This window comes from Lepidothrix coronata, unplaced genomic scaffold (genome assembly GCF_001604755.1).
Source record: "Lepidothrix coronata isolate B3197 unplaced genomic scaffold, Lepidothrix_coronata-1.0 Scaffold136, whole genome shotgun sequence".
Classification (NCBI taxonomy): domain Eukaryota; kingdom Metazoa; phylum Chordata; class Aves; order Passeriformes; family Pipridae; genus Lepidothrix; species Lepidothrix coronata.
Window position 1 is genome coordinate 677927 of NW_016690316.1, and position 18534 is coordinate 696460.

At 37.5% G+C, this 18534-nt stretch overlaps 1 protein-coding gene across 3 annotated transcripts in view; it reads right to left on the minus strand.

Annotated features, from left to right (window-relative positions):
* Positions 1-1679: 1679 nt before the first annotated feature.
* Positions 1680-18534, minus strand: part of LOC108503338 (uncharacterized oxidoreductase ZK1290.5-like) — a 45180-nt gene continuing 28325 nt past the window's right edge. Inside the window, exons 4-9 of one of the 3 annotated variants that reach the window (XR_001876801.1) lie at positions 14621-14712; positions 9357-9539; positions 8771-8830; positions 6564-6665; positions 3882-4023; positions 1680-1972 (exon numbers count right to left, since the gene is read on the minus strand). Coding sequence is in view for 1 of the 3 variants with exons in the window: in XM_017827230.1 (XP_017682719.1) it covers positions 6570-6665; positions 8771-8830; positions 9357-9539; positions 14621-14712 (431 nt within the window). In the remaining 2 variants the exon portion in view is untranslated. The remainder of the gene's footprint in view (positions 1973-3881; positions 4024-6563; positions 6666-8770; positions 8831-9356; positions 9540-14620; positions 14713-18534) is intronic. The other 2 variants (XR_001876802.1, XM_017827230.1) reach the window with 2 other exon arrangements.

The window sequence follows — 18534 nt, forward strand, 5'->3', positions numbered from 1 at the left end:
TTGCCCCACCCCAGGTGCAGCACTGGGTAAAACACACAGGCAATTTAAGTTCCACTTCAAAAGGTTGGGTATTTGTATCACAAAATGTATCATTAAAATTAGATGACCACACACATTTACAGCCCTCTTGACATCTCAACAGAGAAAACTGAAATACAGCTTCACTCTTCTCGGCCAAATGAAGCCAGATCAGCTGGATTTGCACTGAAAGCTGTTTAAATCCTCAGAGATGATAGGTTAACATGGCTCAAACTGCACAGGTTCTAGCCTCCTTGCCAGGGCTGAAACACAAGTAAACTCAGGTTGGTCCAGCCAACTCTACCAAAAGTGTAGTTGCTGCTAAGTGTTCAGCGAGGGGTTTACACCAGGGTTATACTCGATCCCCACCAACAGAACGAGAACTCTTTTTCTCAGTACCTCTCCAACTGCCAGGTCCACTGTTAAGGAAGCTTGTACTTCTGTGAAATACATACAGAAATCCAGTGTATATTCAGCTCCTTTGAGAACTCGACTTGGAATTGCCTATGGTCAGAATAAGGAGAAAGAACAACACAATGTTATTCATGCAGCATTTCAGAAATAACCAGAATGCAGGTCTCAGTCAAATGCCAGCAGGAGAGCTGCACACATCAGAACACTGAACTGACACGTAACAGCCACTTCACCTGGGTAAACTGGTTAAAAAACTGTTTTGAAACATGTCCACAAACATAAAGAGGCAAAGGCATTTGGTCACAGAGATCCTGAGTATGTATATGCTCCCAGGTACTTGAGTTTTTAGGATGAGCAGAAACTCATGTTTTAGAGCACAGCAACAACAACAACATAACACCAACTGCCTGTGACAATCAAACTCGTGGAATTTCCAATGACAGCTTAGTGTAGTGAGGATTGCAGAAGCAGGGCTAGTCACAGGGCAATTTCCTTGCAGGAAAATGCTTTGATCCTGTCAGAAAAGAAGCTGTAAGCTGGGGTCCGCCCAACGCCTGCATACCAAGACTGGTGGCCTCTGACACCACCAGGAGACCGTACTCTCCCAGTGCTAATGCTGCTGGACAACTCACAATTGCATCAGAGGAGTGTCTGAACACTATCCGTCTGGAAAAGACAGTGAAAATCCCTGCAAAGGATTTGTCTCCAACACATCATTCTTTTGTACCTTCAAAAATCTTTACCCATAGAAGCAAAATGTACTTTTAATCATTCTGACACAATTTAGACCCCAAAGAGAGCCATTCCTCCCTAAGTGCTGGGTCACGAACAGGGATCATTAAAACAGTACCAAGAGAGCAGGTCTGATCACCAAGAAAGTATCCAGAGTGGCCTCCAGAATCCCCCAAAATTCTCATGACTACAAGAAATATAAAAAACAGTGAAAAAGTCAGATTCATATTTCTGATGCAATATCTGAACAAATATTCCATATTTTGAATAATTTGTCAAAATTTACATGCATTGTAGCATGCTCTTATATGCGCCATTAAGTAACTAATACTTTCCAAAATCTGTAAGCTAATTTGTTCATATTGGTTAAAATGACACCTTAAATGAAGTTACATGCAGGCAGAAGAAAATTATAACATTGTGAGATAACCTATACTGGGGGACTATACCACAAAGTTCAGAGAGAGCAGAAAAAAGTAAGCATTTCTGTATCTGTAAGAAAGCAACACAGAAAAGAGTAAATTAAATTATTTTATTAATTTGTTAACATAAGAGTAAATACAAACCATTGATACTGATTCTTGAGTGATAATTCTTAGGTATTATCTGAATATCTAAGAGAACAATTCTGATTTATTTTTCAGTTTAAAATGAATTAATGCTTCAGTTGCATCACTTTTGCAATCTAGAACAATCTGGTTTTAAATTATAGTTTCCACAGGGGATAGGTTAGATGAATTAATTTTCTGTTGATATTCATAGTGTTCAAAAATTCCTTATCTTCTTTCCTCAGATTAAAATCAAAAACCTAGTTTGGAGAAAAAAAAAAGTGATGAGAACATTGCAAAGACTAAAGCACACATATTTCTTCAGTATGAGCACGCAGATGGCCTGTTTTTATGTTCTTGATATTGATCATCAATATTAATTAAATGTCCTTTTTGTTTTAAAAAGCTAATGTAAAATGTTTACTACATTCCTTTTTGTGAGAATTTGTACTTTATTTTTTCACTGTGATGAATATAACATTAGGAAAAGCTCAAGTCCAAAGGGAGAGAATTGAAGTAGCTGAGCAAGTGACATGCAATAGTTTGCATGGATATCATTGCACCCAAACTGTAACACACTGTAATATAGGGAGCAATTATTAAGAGGATGATACTACAAGGCAGTGCAAATACTCGGCCTTTCTTTTTTTTTTTTTCAAAAGTACAGACATCTTATTGGACACTACAAAAAGTGCCAAAAAATTAGGTACAGAAAAAGTCTCCCAGCACAGCAACAAAAAAAATTGCTGGGTTGGCTTATCTGTAATTTTTACCCAATGCACAATAGTCAGAGATGAGCTTCAAAGCTTTGGAAGGGGTGTGGCAATGTGGAAAGAGTTAACTGCTTAGATTCAATCAGTACCAGCAAGAGCTATGCCACCTTTATCCCCATTTTCAAACACGTGGGTTAACCACAGTGCAAAAAGTGGGACCAATATTATGCAGTCTACCTGGCTCAGTGAATTTGTGAACTTACTAGGATTACAGTTTCTTTATTACACATGCTAGTCAGAAAATAATGCCTTGAAAGCCATGTTGGGGGACAGGTGTGATAGAAACACTTCTGCAGCCCAAATAAAAAAAAAAAATCTTGAATATGCACTTTAAAACCCCCTTTCCATTATTATTTTCCAATGAAACATTCTTGGGTGCCTTTATCTCCAGTAATATAAAAGATGACAATCAGAAAGAAGCAAGAAAAAAGAAGAGAGGGAGCCACTCATTAGGCAAGAAGCTACTTGGCTGCACTGAAAATGGTCTCACACTTTCCACTGAGTTTTAGTTTATATTTTTCTTTTCCTTATATGTTTCAAGAGACTCCTCTTCCATTAGGAATCACAGAGCTCCTGCAAAGGCAGCTGACTGCACTTAGGTAGATATCACTGATAAATTGTATCTTATTTTAAATAATGGTTTATCTCAACTAAAAAGGAGTGCCCCAATCAGTCAGTACCATAAACGACCTACATGATAGGGAAAAAAAAAAGTGACTTCAGTTTTCTGGTGTATTCCCTGATCCTATTGACAAGATGATGGGTTATGTGGATGAAATGGATGCATTGCTGTATCTTAAAAAGGGTCTTTGTAGAAAGGTGAAAAAGTTTTTTCCCTTTAGAGAAAGTTTGTTTTACAGAAATAAGAGCAAGAGGAGGAATTTCAACTCTGGGGAAGAATATGCATATAATTCCAAGAATTCACTTGAGGGACAAATTCTGAGTTCAAAATAAAACAAAACCTTAAAAAATGAGCACCTCCAGGCTAACTGACCAAAGAATAAATAAATGGAATTAAACTTCCTGATTTCATATGTTCAGCACTTTTATATCCTTTTGGCCTTCCATGTTCTGCTTCTATTACCAAACATCACTCCTCCCTGCTACCCCTAAATCTCGCTACTGTTCACTTGCTAATTTCTTATTAGTTGTCTTATTTCTTTGATCAATGTTGTCAGTACTTTAGAAAGGTTCATTTAGAGGAGGTGATGAGGACTTATTCTTTAGCAGCCTTAGCTTAAAATCTATTACCACAAGGCTTATGTCAATTTAGTTGTGGAGAGGAACATAAAATATGAATCTATTGATTCTGTCTTTTCCCTCTGCAACCTCATCAAAAGTAAAAGAGGACTTAATGATTTTTAATTAACAAACACAGTATAAAACTTGTGAATACCGTATTCAAAGGAAGAGGCTCCAGTGACTTATCTCAAGGACACAGGAGATAACAGGGTTCCAGTCTCCTAGGGCAGTTAATAGCTTCTAGCAGAAAACAATGGCTCTTAGTGAGGCACAATGTGCAAAACTGCTCATCACACCTGGGAGAAAGATAGTTTGGTTCAGCTGAGTCCTGGCACTGAAAAAGCTTATTTTCGCCTTAAATTACAGTTGACCTTGTACATAGTTAAAATTAAACTCTTCTGTAGTTCTAAAGCCACTGCTTGATAGCAAAGGAAGTGCTAGGAAAGATTACAAAATAATAATAATAATGAGAAAAAAAAAACCACAGAAAAAAAGTCCTGAACCAACAACAGTTAGGAGTGAATATAGTTAGAAAAGTATCAGATTAAAACTGTAACTTGCCACAGCTATTCCTGAAGAATAATGCTTTTTTTAGTAATACTTTTTCTGATTATTCCCTTCATTACTCATTGCACTGCTTAGATACCATGACCTAGATTAAGAAAATGGTGGCTTGACTTCCTAGCAAAAGCAGATGCAGACACAAAAAACCAATCTAAAACCTCTTGGAGAGAAGGAACAGTGAAATATATTAATGAATTCAAAGCCATCCTCTGTGGGGCATTTCCAAGAAAATCTGTTTTAATTCCATTTAGCTCAGAACAACGGAGGTCATCAGTCAGAATTAAGAGCAAAAACCCCAGAACTGTTATAACTAACATGGGACTTCTAGCCAGATAACTAGGCCTAACTGATCCTGGTCTGGTAATACTGGAGCTAGAATTTGCTAGCATATATAAAGATTTAGTATGAATCATTCATGTTGGGAGTAGTATGTTGATGTGATGTCTGTTTCTTCAGAGAGAACTAGAGGTGAAACTCAGACTTATCTTTTGTAATTTCTGAAGGTCTTCACTGCCAAAAAAGCCACACTGAGCGAGTATTAGGCACGACTCACTTCTAGTCCTCATTTTATGAATTCAGATACACTGTAAAGCAAGGACTCCTTCAACAGCACAGTTTGAATTTTTTTCCATATTGCTAAGGTGTTGTTCAATAAAGTGACTTTTTAAAGGTATTAGCTGATAGCCACTGGTAGAAAGGTTTATTTCTGGACAATCTTTCCAACTTTCACTTAGTCATTGCCATCATTTTCTGCAAAAGCTAAAAAAAGCCAAGAATTACCTTAGTTTTATAAATGAGCCTTACTTTTTGGAACTATTGAACCCCTCATCACAACAGTTAAGTCAGGTACGTAGCTGTTCTTAGACACCTGAAGTGGCATTCCTGGACTGCAGGCCAAGCTTGAAACTCCAGAAAACAGCCTTACTGGAGAGGTTGTGTATCTTTCTCAGAACATTACACTGTACAGGTATTAGTAAGCAGCACTTCATATTTTCTTAAAAATAATAAATAATATATTAATGGTTTCCGAGTCAAATCTAGACAAATTTTTATGGAAAAGTTTACTAGGAAAAACTAGCCAAATACTCTGAGGAGCTGTTATCAAAAAGGTAAGTTTGTCTGTATTTTAGCCAAGCTCTACTTTGAGGACATACAATGCAGGCTAGAGTATATGATTGCTGTAAGTCACTTCTTGATAAAAAAGCTGAGGAGCTTTGTTTCACAGTAAGACTAAAGCAGAACAGCACTGGGAAAACTGCCTCAGGAAGTCCACATACAATATAAATCATAATCAGATTTTCCATACCTTTCTAGACGCAGAAACTCCTAAAATATCAAACCAAAGCAACTAGAAGTTGACTACTCAGCCAATAGACCATGCAGGGATATTTCTCAAAACAGATGTGTAAACTACAAGTATCTCTATTTATCTCTCTATATAGATAGCCATTTTATAAAAAAAAAAAAAATCTGAAGAACAGTACAGTCTGTTAATGAGATTTCCTGGACAAACCCAAAATGAAAGCTAAACTAATTCTCACAAAAAGCTCAACAGAATTTTCTGTCAGTAATAACAAAGATGCCTCTTTGGCTCTCAGAGCTCGCTGTTCAACTCAGCTGTGCAGATATTTTATTAGTAAATGGACTTCTCTGGAAAGATTTCTACTTTGTTGTATCTACAGGCTACTAAGTAATGTGCATAGAACTCTCTGAGTCAATGCCATATGCTTAAACCTTTTTTTTTTTGTGATGCTCGGATATTGCATATTACAGTGAGATTGTATTTTTGGCGGAGATTTGCAGTTTATTGTACAACATAAATACTGCTTTATGATACATTTTTTTCACCCGGCCTTTTCTTCTTTGTAGATTCTACCTCTAACAAAGTACTTGAAAAATTATTTCACACTTAACACCTTTGTTATACACTAGCAGGTAGCATTTTTTCCGTACATTTTTCAAGAAGGGATATCTCATCATGCTCTTTGATTAAATGGCCTGATGCAGGGTGGATGGTATAAACAAGAGTCTTTGCATAGGCTTCAGTAAACTAGGGAAGAGGATTTGAGATGGGAATATAAAATCTCTGTGAGGATAGTAAAAAAGTGCTATCCTCAAAAATATCTTTTCTGTGTTTTCAATGTTAAGGATTTCAAAATAATTATCATTAATAGCAGACATTACTATCATGATTGCATTCATACTGTAACCTTCCTTGAATTTAAATTACATGGTGTGATTCACTGATCACTGAGAAGGAAAAAGTTCAAACCTTCATTCACTCAATAAGGCTTGGATCCCAGGAAACATGTCTCCCATCATGCATTCCATTCAGAATTCCAACATCGTCTTCTGCTATTGTAAAATCAAATACCTACAGGAATGTATGTATAGTTAACTTCATGAACACAGAGAGAATCAGCAAATTCTTCTTATATTTTGTCACAGAAAAACACTCTATTAAACTGACAGGCTCCACTGGGTCCTTTGCTCCCAGGTGATTCATTTTTATTTGTAGACTGTTAAGATGGTTTTGTAGCACTCTGGCCTCAGGCAAGGGTCCAAGACAAGAGTAGTATCAAAGCTGCTCTTTTTGACAAGACTGTATATTGTCACTGCTAGAGGAATAGGCATACCCTGACTGCAATCCCTTTGGGAACCTGAGCTCCGTATTTCACTTACATCCCAATGTAATGTCTAGAATGTTACAGCTCTTTTCTTCAGACCTTTAGCCAAAAAAAATTATTAGAAAGTATCAGGACATTCACAAAGCTAGCACACCAAAGGCTGTATCTATCTTGTCTATGATTCTGCTTTGACAAAGCACTCATAGATCAGCTAATACAGAAACAGTGCTACAGTGCCTCAGTACTAACTCGAACTTGAAAGCAATCACCTGCCCTCATGCACAGGTTCTTACAGCCACTGCCTTCTCCTGTGCCGAGACCTGCAACATGGAATTACGGTGTCAGTGGTTTCTTAGCAGATGTCTTATTCAGACATTACCATCAGAAAGTTGCTTCTGTTGTCTTTGTCAGAGCTCCTCCATGTTCAATAAAAAGATCCTGTGGGTCCTGAACTGCTGCCAAATGAGCTCCTCCCATCCTGCATTATCCAGCAATCCCTGTCTGCTGGAATGACCCTTGTAGTCAAATCTCAGTGCTCACTTCAGCTTTTTAAACCTAAACCAGGGACCTGTCACACAACTAGAAACCTATATATTACATACTGAGGCTTAAATGAGAACTGTACTTTCACCAACTTGACTAGAAGTGGTAGAGACTCAGGCCAACACACTGGCATGGGGAAAAGAAAGCAAATGTGATAAACAGCACTTGATAACTGTGCCATTTCCCTCCTCCTCTCCATCTTAAGTGTTTAAAGTTTTGCTGCAACACATTCCCTCAGTTGTGTGAAATTAATTGGTGGTGCAACAGAGTAAACTCTGTAAGAAATAAAATTAATCTGGATTTAAAATATCATTGGGGAAAATAAAATAAAAAGAATAAGGAAGAATTTTTAACATAGTTTTGTTCTCTGATCTGGTTCACACTACAGTACCACAAGCAGCTGTGCTTGTACCACAAAAGGCTGTGTGCATGTCAGAATAAATAATCAAGGCAGGAGCTATATAAACAGGCATGGCCACCAGCAGAAATCCTCATTAAATGTATACGTTTGCACCCCCCCCACACACACACAGAGTGATAAAAATAGGAGACAAGTTTCCTGTCTTGCAAAGTTTCCTCCTGATTTGCTAAACAGTGCATACCCCAATGATATTTTTGGAAGTAACAATAAAGTTGTTGTGGTTTCACCTCCCCCAAAGAAAGCACACTTTCAGATTAGAGAAATGGAGAGAAAAATCAAGTAATGAATTAAAACCATTTGGTATGAAAAGGAAATTAAAACAAGGCTGCGGGGGAGGAATCATGCTGCCAGTCCTCATTTGTGCCCTCTTTTCTTTGTCCATCCCCTTCACGCTGGGACCTTTTCTGCATGTTGAGTAGAAGGAAGAAGATAGGGGAAGAGTCAGCTCTGGCAAGACTGTGATTTCCTTGGAAGGTCTCCACCTCAGAGAGATAACCCTAAGTGAGTTTTACAGCTTTCACATAGTGTTATGCACAGCTCCTTCCATTTGACCTGTGTACCTATCACAAAAAGGACTGAACCATAACCAGAGTAGGATGTTCTACAACCAGCAAAGTCATAAATAAAAATATTAATAATAAAAACCAACTACAAAAGGTCTTCTATGTATTTTTCTTTATACACAGCAATTAGCTCTCTGGTTGATTTCAGATATTTGTGAGTTACGGTTTTCTACTACACTGCAGTAATTTTATGGTACCATCATTTGCCAATTTTAACTGAGTTACTCCAGTATAAAACTGGCATAGGAAAATGGGAAGTCAAGCCAAAGTATTGAAAACTGTTATTTGGATGTAAGTCAGACTTGAGTGCATAACCAAATCTCACCTTGCAGTTTTCCTCTATCCTTTCCGCTTTTGTTGACTTTGGAATAGTGACAATCCCATTCTGGAAAACATAATGCTTCTTATCATTAAAATGTACACAGCTTTGAAGAAAATTATCTCTCTCAAAACATTTGAAGACATTCCTCATGTCTTCTGAGGTTTTAATTTCATTTTTCTGGGGACACTGACATTTCTATATGCCATTTGCAACTGCAGTTATATACACTGCATTAATTTCCAACACAGATCATGAGGTTTATGTCAATTTAACACAATATTTCATTCCTTAGTACTTCGTGTTGAGTGACAGAAATGGAATGATGCCTGATAGTGCTTGTAACACTTACTTTGAAAACATCTCTTATTAGTACTTATTCTCTAGAATCAGATTCTTTGCATATTTAAAATACTGGCACGATTTGCCTACGACATTCCAAATTTCCAGTACAGCAGTTAGTTCACACAGTATCAACATACGGAAGGCAGAAATACTGTCTGTATAAATTCTGGTTTGATGCACAAAACCCAAACTATTTGCATTTTTTTCCTGAGAAAGAAGACACATTTTTATTACCACCCTCCATTACCTGTATACTCCAGCGTATGCAAATCTGTGCTGGAGTTCTGCCATACTTCTTTGCCATCTGAATGATAGTAGGATGAGTTAGTGCTTCCCCTTTGGCCAAAGGACAGTAGCCTTCAAAGACAATATCTCTGCTCTTACAATAATCAACCAGCTCCTGAGGTCTTTGGAAAGGGTGGTATTCAACCTTAGATAAACAGAAATAAACTTCTAGTAAAAACCTTGAGAGTACATTTTGTAGAAAACATCACTGATAAATGAAAATATTTTTCTTTCTTGTTTTAAAAATACAACATTGAGTGAAATCACTGTTTCTGGGAAGTAGATGCAAATTATCAGTTTTAGAAGACCCATGAAGTATATAAATCAACAAGTATTTTGCCTGTAATTGGCACAGCAGTTTACTGTGTATTTTATGTTTCCCTCTGAAGCAAGCTGCAAGGAGCAGTTGTCTGCCTGACATGCAGTTGGACTTGCACTGTTGTTCTGTTTTGTGTTTGAGAAATACTTGCCAATGCACAGTGGAAGTCACGGTCAGGTCATTTTTACTGGTGCTTTGAGACTACCTTCTCTTCCCCAAATCTACGTCCTTTCCTGTTTCTTTACTAATCATCTTTGAGTTGCACAGGCAAGGGGAGGGGGCTGAGCCGGGACTGGGTCTGCAAGAGACCAACCAGAACAATTTGCTTAGGATGAGGGCCTGACCTGTTGGCATGGACTGTACATGGAAAATGCTGTATTCTGTGTGCACTGTCACCATAAGCTTATGCAGGGAAGCAATCTTGCTGGGGAATGAAGTGTGAAGGGGACCCTTTGTAGGAAGGTAGGTCACAAATTGCCAGGAGCCAGTCAGAAGAGGAAAAGTAACAAGCTACAAAGACACAGTTGTTGGGAGCAAAAGGAAACAGAAGTTATTGGAAAGTAAGGGTCTCAGAGGAGCCACATATTCTGGCATGTAGCTAAACCCAAAAGAGAACCTCTGTAATACTCCTTAATATGTTATTTAAATAAGTATCTCACAGTTTACACATTCTAAGAAGTATACCTTCCTCTGCATTCAGATGAAAATGGGTAGTGTTTCCTTTTACAAAATACATAATCATGTCATATATTTTTGTGACTGGTCATCACCATTGTTCCAGGGATCGAACTCTTGCGCATTTTGAGGAAAAATACTCTTCTGAACAATTACCTCAACACATGGAATCTGGAAAATTTCTTCTGCCACAAAAAGGAAAAATGAACATTTCCTGTTTCTCATCTTTAGTACATGTTGTCTTTGCAGACAACAATAGTCAGAACAATAGGTTGGCAGTCATTCAACATGTGCTAAGAAAAAACTGTGCCCCTGGAAGGCTGGGCTGAGTCAGCCTAGAGCCGCTATGATCTAAATTACTAGGTGGACTCGGGAACAAGGTTCAAGCAGCAGACATCCATGTCTTCAACCTTTGATGTTTCTTGACCTTTGAGTACCCTTTGTATTTCATGTTTATACGTGTAAGAGCAGTGTTTAGGTCATATGATTATTCACTTGTTTGCACCTGAGCTGACTACAAAATATTCTTGTATTTACGCAAAACTATGAGGGGAGAAACGAAAGAGCAAGCAGGGTGTACTACTAGACTGTTACAATAATAATAATAAGCAATTTTAGCAGACATTCTTTACACTAAGTATAGCAAATATTGTGGCTTAGAAAATATTAAATAAAGAAGGATGTATTTATGATCAAATGCTGAAAAATCTGCAGTGCCCCTATGGCATCATATGACTTATTTGGCATTTATTACTAACATAACTGTAAGCAGGATTTATCTGCTGGTCTAGTAAGATTCTAGGCAGCACAGTTCCAGGCTACACCAGACATGTTTAAAGCAAGAGCAGCATGCTGAGACGTCCCCTGCCTCCTTCACAAGCAGAATACACAGCAACAACTACTTCCCACATGGGAAGATTACACTTTCTGCCTTTCACTGAACCAGGAGTCTCCCAAATTTTGTGAAATGAGTTTTGGCACAAGCAGTTCTGTGTTAATAGCAAGCAAGTATTTTGCTTCTTAAATATATTACTAAAATAATCAAACGCATACAATAAAATAAGCACTTTTGAATTTTTTTCCTGAAAACATTCTGGAAGGTCCTAGTAGCACCTGAATGCAAGGGACCAGGATCCTGAGCTACAAGAGGCATAAGGTGAGTGGCCAGCATGTGCTTCCCCTCAAAGTAATAATTCCTACCTCCTGCCTTGCTCCACCCTTGCCATTTTAGCCACCAAGCTTTTCTGAGGCGAGGGCTGTCCATCACATGGTGGTAGAGGAAGATCTTGATCTTTTCTGGCACTCTACCCCAAGTGATTTCTGTGTAAAAACTGGCATTTTTTTAATAAAACAGTTTGCAGTTCACATTACAGAACTTTTCACAGCTGCTACTTGGTCAGGGGGCCCACAGGGGACCTCTAACTGAAGTGCTGTTTTTTTCAAGTCATAGCAAAATGGGGAAAAGCTGAGTCTAATAACAATCTTGACACATGGCCCTAGAAAGTCATACCTTGGATGATGGTACACAAAAGCCTTACTCCTTCTACCCTGCTGTGGATCCTTTTCACCTGGTAAGGTTTCCCTGCATCTGGAATCCAGTAATTTTCTCAATGGGAATGCTGAGTCTTACAATTATTTCTCTTTATAAAACTGAAATACAAGCCTATAAATATTTTCTCTATAGAGGAACAGTTCAGATGAGTTTATGTACAAAGGTGTTGTTTGCTAATGCCTTAAATACATTTCTACCTTGTACAAATTTACACAATAGAGCTCAATATTAATGGCAATATCAATGACATTGCTAAATCTCTCTGAAGTATTACACAGTAATAAGCACCTCTCTAAGAGTGAAAAAAATATGATGAGCATTTCTACATGGAATTCAGAGAGGGACAGTTTATATTTGCTTTCAGTGTATCAATTTATTAAATGAAACATATATATTAATTAAATACTTACAAAATGTATTTTTCCCCCTAATGAGTGACAGGCCCAGGAGTCTTCAAAGAGACTTCAAAGATTTCTTTGAGCATAAATCCAAACTTACTACTGCCAAGTCAATTACAAACTCTGGAACACAAACCTGAAACTTGTAGGTTATAAGATTCATTCTATATGATAAAGCATTTTCCATCATTTTGCACAGTGTTTAGCAGAACTTTTAATAATATATTGTAATTTTAAAAGGTGCTTGCTTAGTAATAAATACCTTAATAATACTATCTTCTTGAAAAGTCAGGCCTTTCCTACTTCTTCAAAAGCCATAATGATATCAGGGTTTTTTTCCAGGAACTGAGAAGAAAGCAGTACTTAACACTTGGTTTGTAAAACAGACGTGTTGCTTACTTCTCCTGCCTTCCTACTTCCTCCTCTTTACAGAAAAAACAACTTTCAATTTTAGCATCATAAGAACTGTTGGAATTGTAAGAAGAACACCCAAAATTCTAAAAGGGAAGTGATTTTCTTCCACTTGCTTTTTTACATATTTAGACTTTGTATACAGTGATTATTTGTAAATGTTTTGTATTTAGAAATAAGTCCATTGAAAGAGCACACTATTTTATGCATAGCAAAATGCATTAAATATAGCAAAAAATTTGTGTTATAAACTGTGGAAAGTGAAATAGGAACTCAATACAGCATTTCCAGTTCCAATTTGAATTTAGGAATTCATTAGTTATTTGATGGTGCTTAAGTAATCTCATCATCAGACACAATAACTCTCCAACACTAAGCAAGAAACAGAATAAATACTCTGAGGATAACCGGAAGTATGGTTTATAAGATTTCTATAAATCTAAAAGGTGTAAATTAATGCTATAACAAAGCTGTTCAAAGTGGAGCACTTTGCAATGGCATGGGTATTTCGTTGGTGGTTGTATTAAAATCAGAACATTGCTGTGCATCACCTTAAAGAAATAACTCTCCCACCTCCCAGTATCAGGACCACCTCAACTCTGTCTCCTTTTTTTCAGCCACAGAAAAAGAATTCTGTCAAACAGGACCAAGAAACAACTTGTCTCCATGAATACTACTGACACAGCAAGACTGGTAACATTTGGACATTGTGAGTAAGAGGAAATTTCAAAACAAATTCAAGAATACACTTTTTTTCTTTGCAGTCATTTAGTAGGACACAACAACTCCTCTCATTTAACAAGCAGTAACAGCTTGTGCCAAATTCTAGCAAGACTTTGTAGATGTGCCTTTCTTGAACCTTGGAAAACTCACTGATTCTTAAACAGTCATCAGCCTGCCCATCTTAACATATATTTCAATGGCTAATTTTGAGTAACTGAATTTAACTATTTTATATGAGTTTATGCTAATTTAACATTACTCACAATTGTCCCTTAGTAACCTTTCGTCTAGTGGACAGCTAAAATCAGAGCTGCTTGGTTCTGACGGTCACACTGAGCAACCTTTGTATGGCTGTTAAAGACATTAAACCACAAACAGCTGCCAGAAATCCTGACCACCTGTACAAAGGGGAAAAGCATGTGCCTGTACTCCATCCATTCCAGTTCCCACGTCCATGTTAGCACAAGCACACTTTCTCTGGCAGGAGATGGTAGGAATGGGAGCATGAACTTCCAGCACAGCTGGAGGCAGAAACCTGCAACAAGGGAAGAGTTGTCAAGTGCCCTGGCAGTGTGCCGGTATGTAGGTGGCCGTTTTATATCTGCCTAGGGCAGCAAAAAAAATTTTGCCAGGGCAGTCACAGCACCTGCCTAGACAAGGAGTTCACTGAATTTAATGTGATCTTGAAATAGGAAATAAGGGGGGAGCAAGGGAAACAGCAGCCTTGCACGGATATGTAATTACCTGAGGCTTTCGGTGTTGCTTAGAGGAAGTACAAAAGCATTTGAACACAGGCTTTCCAAAATCCTGCTCTCTCTAGAGATGCTATATGTTCAGTGCTCCTCGAATTTTATTTCTTGACTGTTTTATCATCAAAAACTGCCACAGGGATCATTTGTTTGTGTCATAAAACCAGACACAAACAAGTAGCCTGGGAGAAACTGGGGTGGAAAATAGGAGGAAGGACTGCCCTCCCCTTCAGGTCATCTTCCTGAATGGTTCTCAGTATGTACATACTAAAAAAAGGAGAAATTGTATGACTAAAGCTAGTTTGGGTGTAGCCTTTCAGACACAGGGGTGGGGAGGTTCACCAAAAAAACAAAGTAAAAACCCAAACTCAGATACTTTAAATACATTTATCCACTCACCTGATTAACATGTGGAGTAATGACACAGTCTTCCTTTAGTTGCTCAAGATGGCTGATAAGAAAGTTGCTTACGCCAATTGATTTACACAAACCTAATGAAAAACAGAACAAGAAAAAGTTTTGGGACAATCTTAACTGTTTGGGAGGATGATTTGAAAAATATCACTTTCGAGAGACAAAATGATTGCTCGCATCATTTCTGCAGAGCAAAATACTGCAAAGAAACACAGAAAAACAGCACCAAAATCTAGTTTGACAGTATTATCTGAAAGCATGGTTCTGTCACAGTCACATTAGGAAATCTAAACACACTGGAAACTCCCCAGTGTATAAAAACTCCAGGCTAAATTCTGGGAAAGGCTGATGTAGTGTAAGCAAAGAACAATCGGACTCCACCAGAATGAAAAGAAGGAAATGGTGTTCCGAGCAGCTTGCCAAAACTAAAGAAAAGTGGAACATTTGCTGAAGACTAATAAGGTGTGAGCAATACAACACAAGGACACGCAGCCCAAATGAACTATGTCACATTGCTTATACTTCTACTGGATCACTGCGAGACGTTACGTAAAACTCGGTGTAAAATCTTCAGTTAAATGAGCAGTGTCTAACAAGAACCACGAAGCTTAAAATGTAGCTAGATTTCTCAGCTCCTGTTGACATGCAAATAAAATTAAATGGGACCTGGGTGACATGAAGGTTATTTTTTAAAATAAGCCTTAAGTGTGCATGCATGTGTATAAATTAGGAGCTGACAGACCTGAAATCAGATGTCTTTCTTCAAACCTCAGATATGATAAAGGGCAACTCCCAGTCTTGGCCTGCCACATACACACCTCAACCCTGACTTGTTTGGCACGGTCTGGTCCTTATTCTGTGCTGGTAGGGAAGCTAGGCTAGTAGGAGTCTCCTTGGGCTGTGGATTGTGTGGACCACTACTCAGACTAACTTCTTCAGTAGGTGAACTTTGTCTGGATTGACTTGATCTGCATTTCAGTCTGTAATTCTACAGATGGCAAGCCTGTCTCAAGGTGTGTGAACTCAGAACTCTGATCACTGTTGTTAATCCAGTAGTTATTTGAGCTGGCCAATTCTATAAAATGTATAGGCATGTGTGCATCTATACACAAAGAAAGAAATTAAATTTCTCTAGTCCTCTAGGAAATTCTGTAATTGAAACTACAGTTTACTGCTAATTCTTATAAAGAGATGGTTAAGGCCCTGAAAAAAAAAATCAGCTTTCATATACTTTAGCAGCACAAGCAGATAACCTGCACAGCAGCAAAACCTGTTATAACACATACTATTACTTTTTAATGTGGCTTCTTTTGTAAATACCAACAGAAGAAAAAATACATTAGCAACTAAAGTGCTAGACATCCCTTACAGAAATTATCATTGTTCAAGATGTATAACATAATTAGGTTAAAATCTGCACTATAGTGATTTGCATAATTTGTATGTAATCTGCCAGAAGGAGCAAAACCTTAGCTTTTGACAAACAACCCTTGAGTGTCAACACTAATAAATCATTATGCCACAGCAGTTAGAAAAACACAGTTTTAACACAATGGTGAACCAAAATATTATACACTATTGTTGAAAGCTAAGGAGTTACAAAACCCATGTCATTATTGCCCTTGAAGAATAAAGCTTTCATTTCAGGCTGAAATAAAACAAAATTCAATCAGAGACAATGAATATGAAAGGGCTTATCAAACCTGTACATTTGCACAGAAAGCTTCCATTCTTTTCCCCCTACAGTATGCTCTAAGATGTTTTGCTTCTAGCATATTTCTCATAGGAGACTTCGAAGTCTGTTCCATCGAGTTAGATTTCCCAACAACAAATTTCAGGTTACTTATGTTTTGTGTTAAAAGCCATCTGAGCCATTCCTACTAAAATCAGTATTACAGCATTCATGTGTTTACAGTGATGTCGCACAAAGCTGAATTCAAAACTGCCAAGAAAGTAAACATTTTCACAGAAAACAGAGAAACAATAATTAGAATTTCAATGTTTTTGCAGAACCAGCATTTTCTTAAAACTTTTTTTAGGGTAATATGCTTAAAACATTTGACTGTCATTAAATACTCATATTTAGTTTTGGTAAAGTTAGAACCCTTTGTTTAAATGCCATTGTTTTGGTTTTAGTTATAGTCTAATACATGAAAGTTAAAGTGTTTTGACTTTTGCATTAAATTACAATATAAAATAATTAAAACGATTGCACAGGGTAACTGTATTAAAAAAACCTTATTTTAATGCATGGTGGAAACATGAATTCAAAATACTGGAATTTTCTGAAAAATAGAGCTTAAATTTCAACAATCAATCAATCTCTACTCTATACAGAATTGCTTCCATTTGCCTGAAGGAAGATTAACACAGTTGCTCAGCATTGTCCAAATCTTGGAACGACTGTCTTAAAGCAGAAGATTACACAGAATTATTTCCACATTTACATCTGCTGGATTAATTCCTAAGAATGAAGATTTAAAAAAAGATAGACAAGAAAATGAAGGTCTGGTTCACTGCTGGGCCTTATCTGACAGACCAACACTTGTGACTACGTGTATCAAACAAGATCCATGAAATCACATCAATAGTAGAAATAAAAAAACTATATATTGAGAAACTTGTGTAAAAGTGTCCCAACTTACTGCCTTGAAATAACCTGGAGGGTGTGGGGGGTGCACATTTCCTCACAGAGCTCAAACAGGTAAGTTCCCTGGTTTCTGCCATGGGTCTCAAAAACACTAGAATGCTCTTGCAAGGGGGGCAGGCATTTGGGGTTTTTTAATACCTGTTTAGTATGCTTAAAAATCTCATTTCAGACAATTCAGGCACAATTCAGGTCTTAGCTGTTATGACAGCATGTGGTGTTTAAGTCTATAGTTCTTTTTAACTTATTCAGTTTAACTAGTCCTGGAGTTCAGGCTTTCCGAGATAAAAGTTTGCAATGTGCTAGCTACAATCCCTCTAGAAAGTACCCTTAAAATATACATTTATCCTGACTTATTTACAAAGTCACAGAGCTTTGACTCAGGGAGAGAAAGCATCCTCCTTATCTGCTTGAGGAAATGAGTGGTCTGGCCCCTAGGAAGCAGATTTTGAGAAAGTGCCAGGTGCAATAAACAAAGAGTTTGCAATTCCCCATTAGCTCTGAGGCTTTGTCCTACTCCTTGCAACTCTGACTTCACAGGCTTGAAGAAAAACTTGGCAATGCTGCTTCTTTTATGCATGCTAAAAACTGACTGACCACAATGGTGGAACAGAAAATTTCATCCAGCTTTGAAAACCTATCATGAAATTCCGCAAGACACATCAGTAAACATATTGGCAGGATAATGATTGAATATAATGGGAAAAAAGTAAGGATCTTTTCTATTCTACACAAAAAAATCTTGGCCTCCACCCCACTGGTAATTTCACCACACTGTATTTCTCCCAGATGCTGTGAAGCACTGGTTTGCAATATAGCTGCATACTAAAGTATTTTTTATGGCAATCTAGAGAATGATTGGGTATTTTTTCCTTTAATCTGTATAATACCAAATTATACAAAGTTTGACAGTCACTGTTACTCCTCCAACAACAAAAGCATAAGTTTAGTGTCTTGGCACCACAGCGCTGTTTTAGTACAATAGTGAGCCTTATCTTTCTCCAGCACTACTACAGACTTTTATCAGACTTCTAAATACTCTCTGAAATATGAAATGTACAAAGTTCAGATCAAAAAGGGTTTTTAAATTACAAAACTGGATACCAGGTTTGTGGAGCCCATTTTCCTCCCCCTCCCTGCTGCTCTACATGAGTCAGAGCAAGGAAGAATTCCCACGTCCAGCAAACAGTGCCCATTCTGTTTTATCTTCTATTCAGGCCACAGAATAAAAACACAAATGGATCTACTTTTC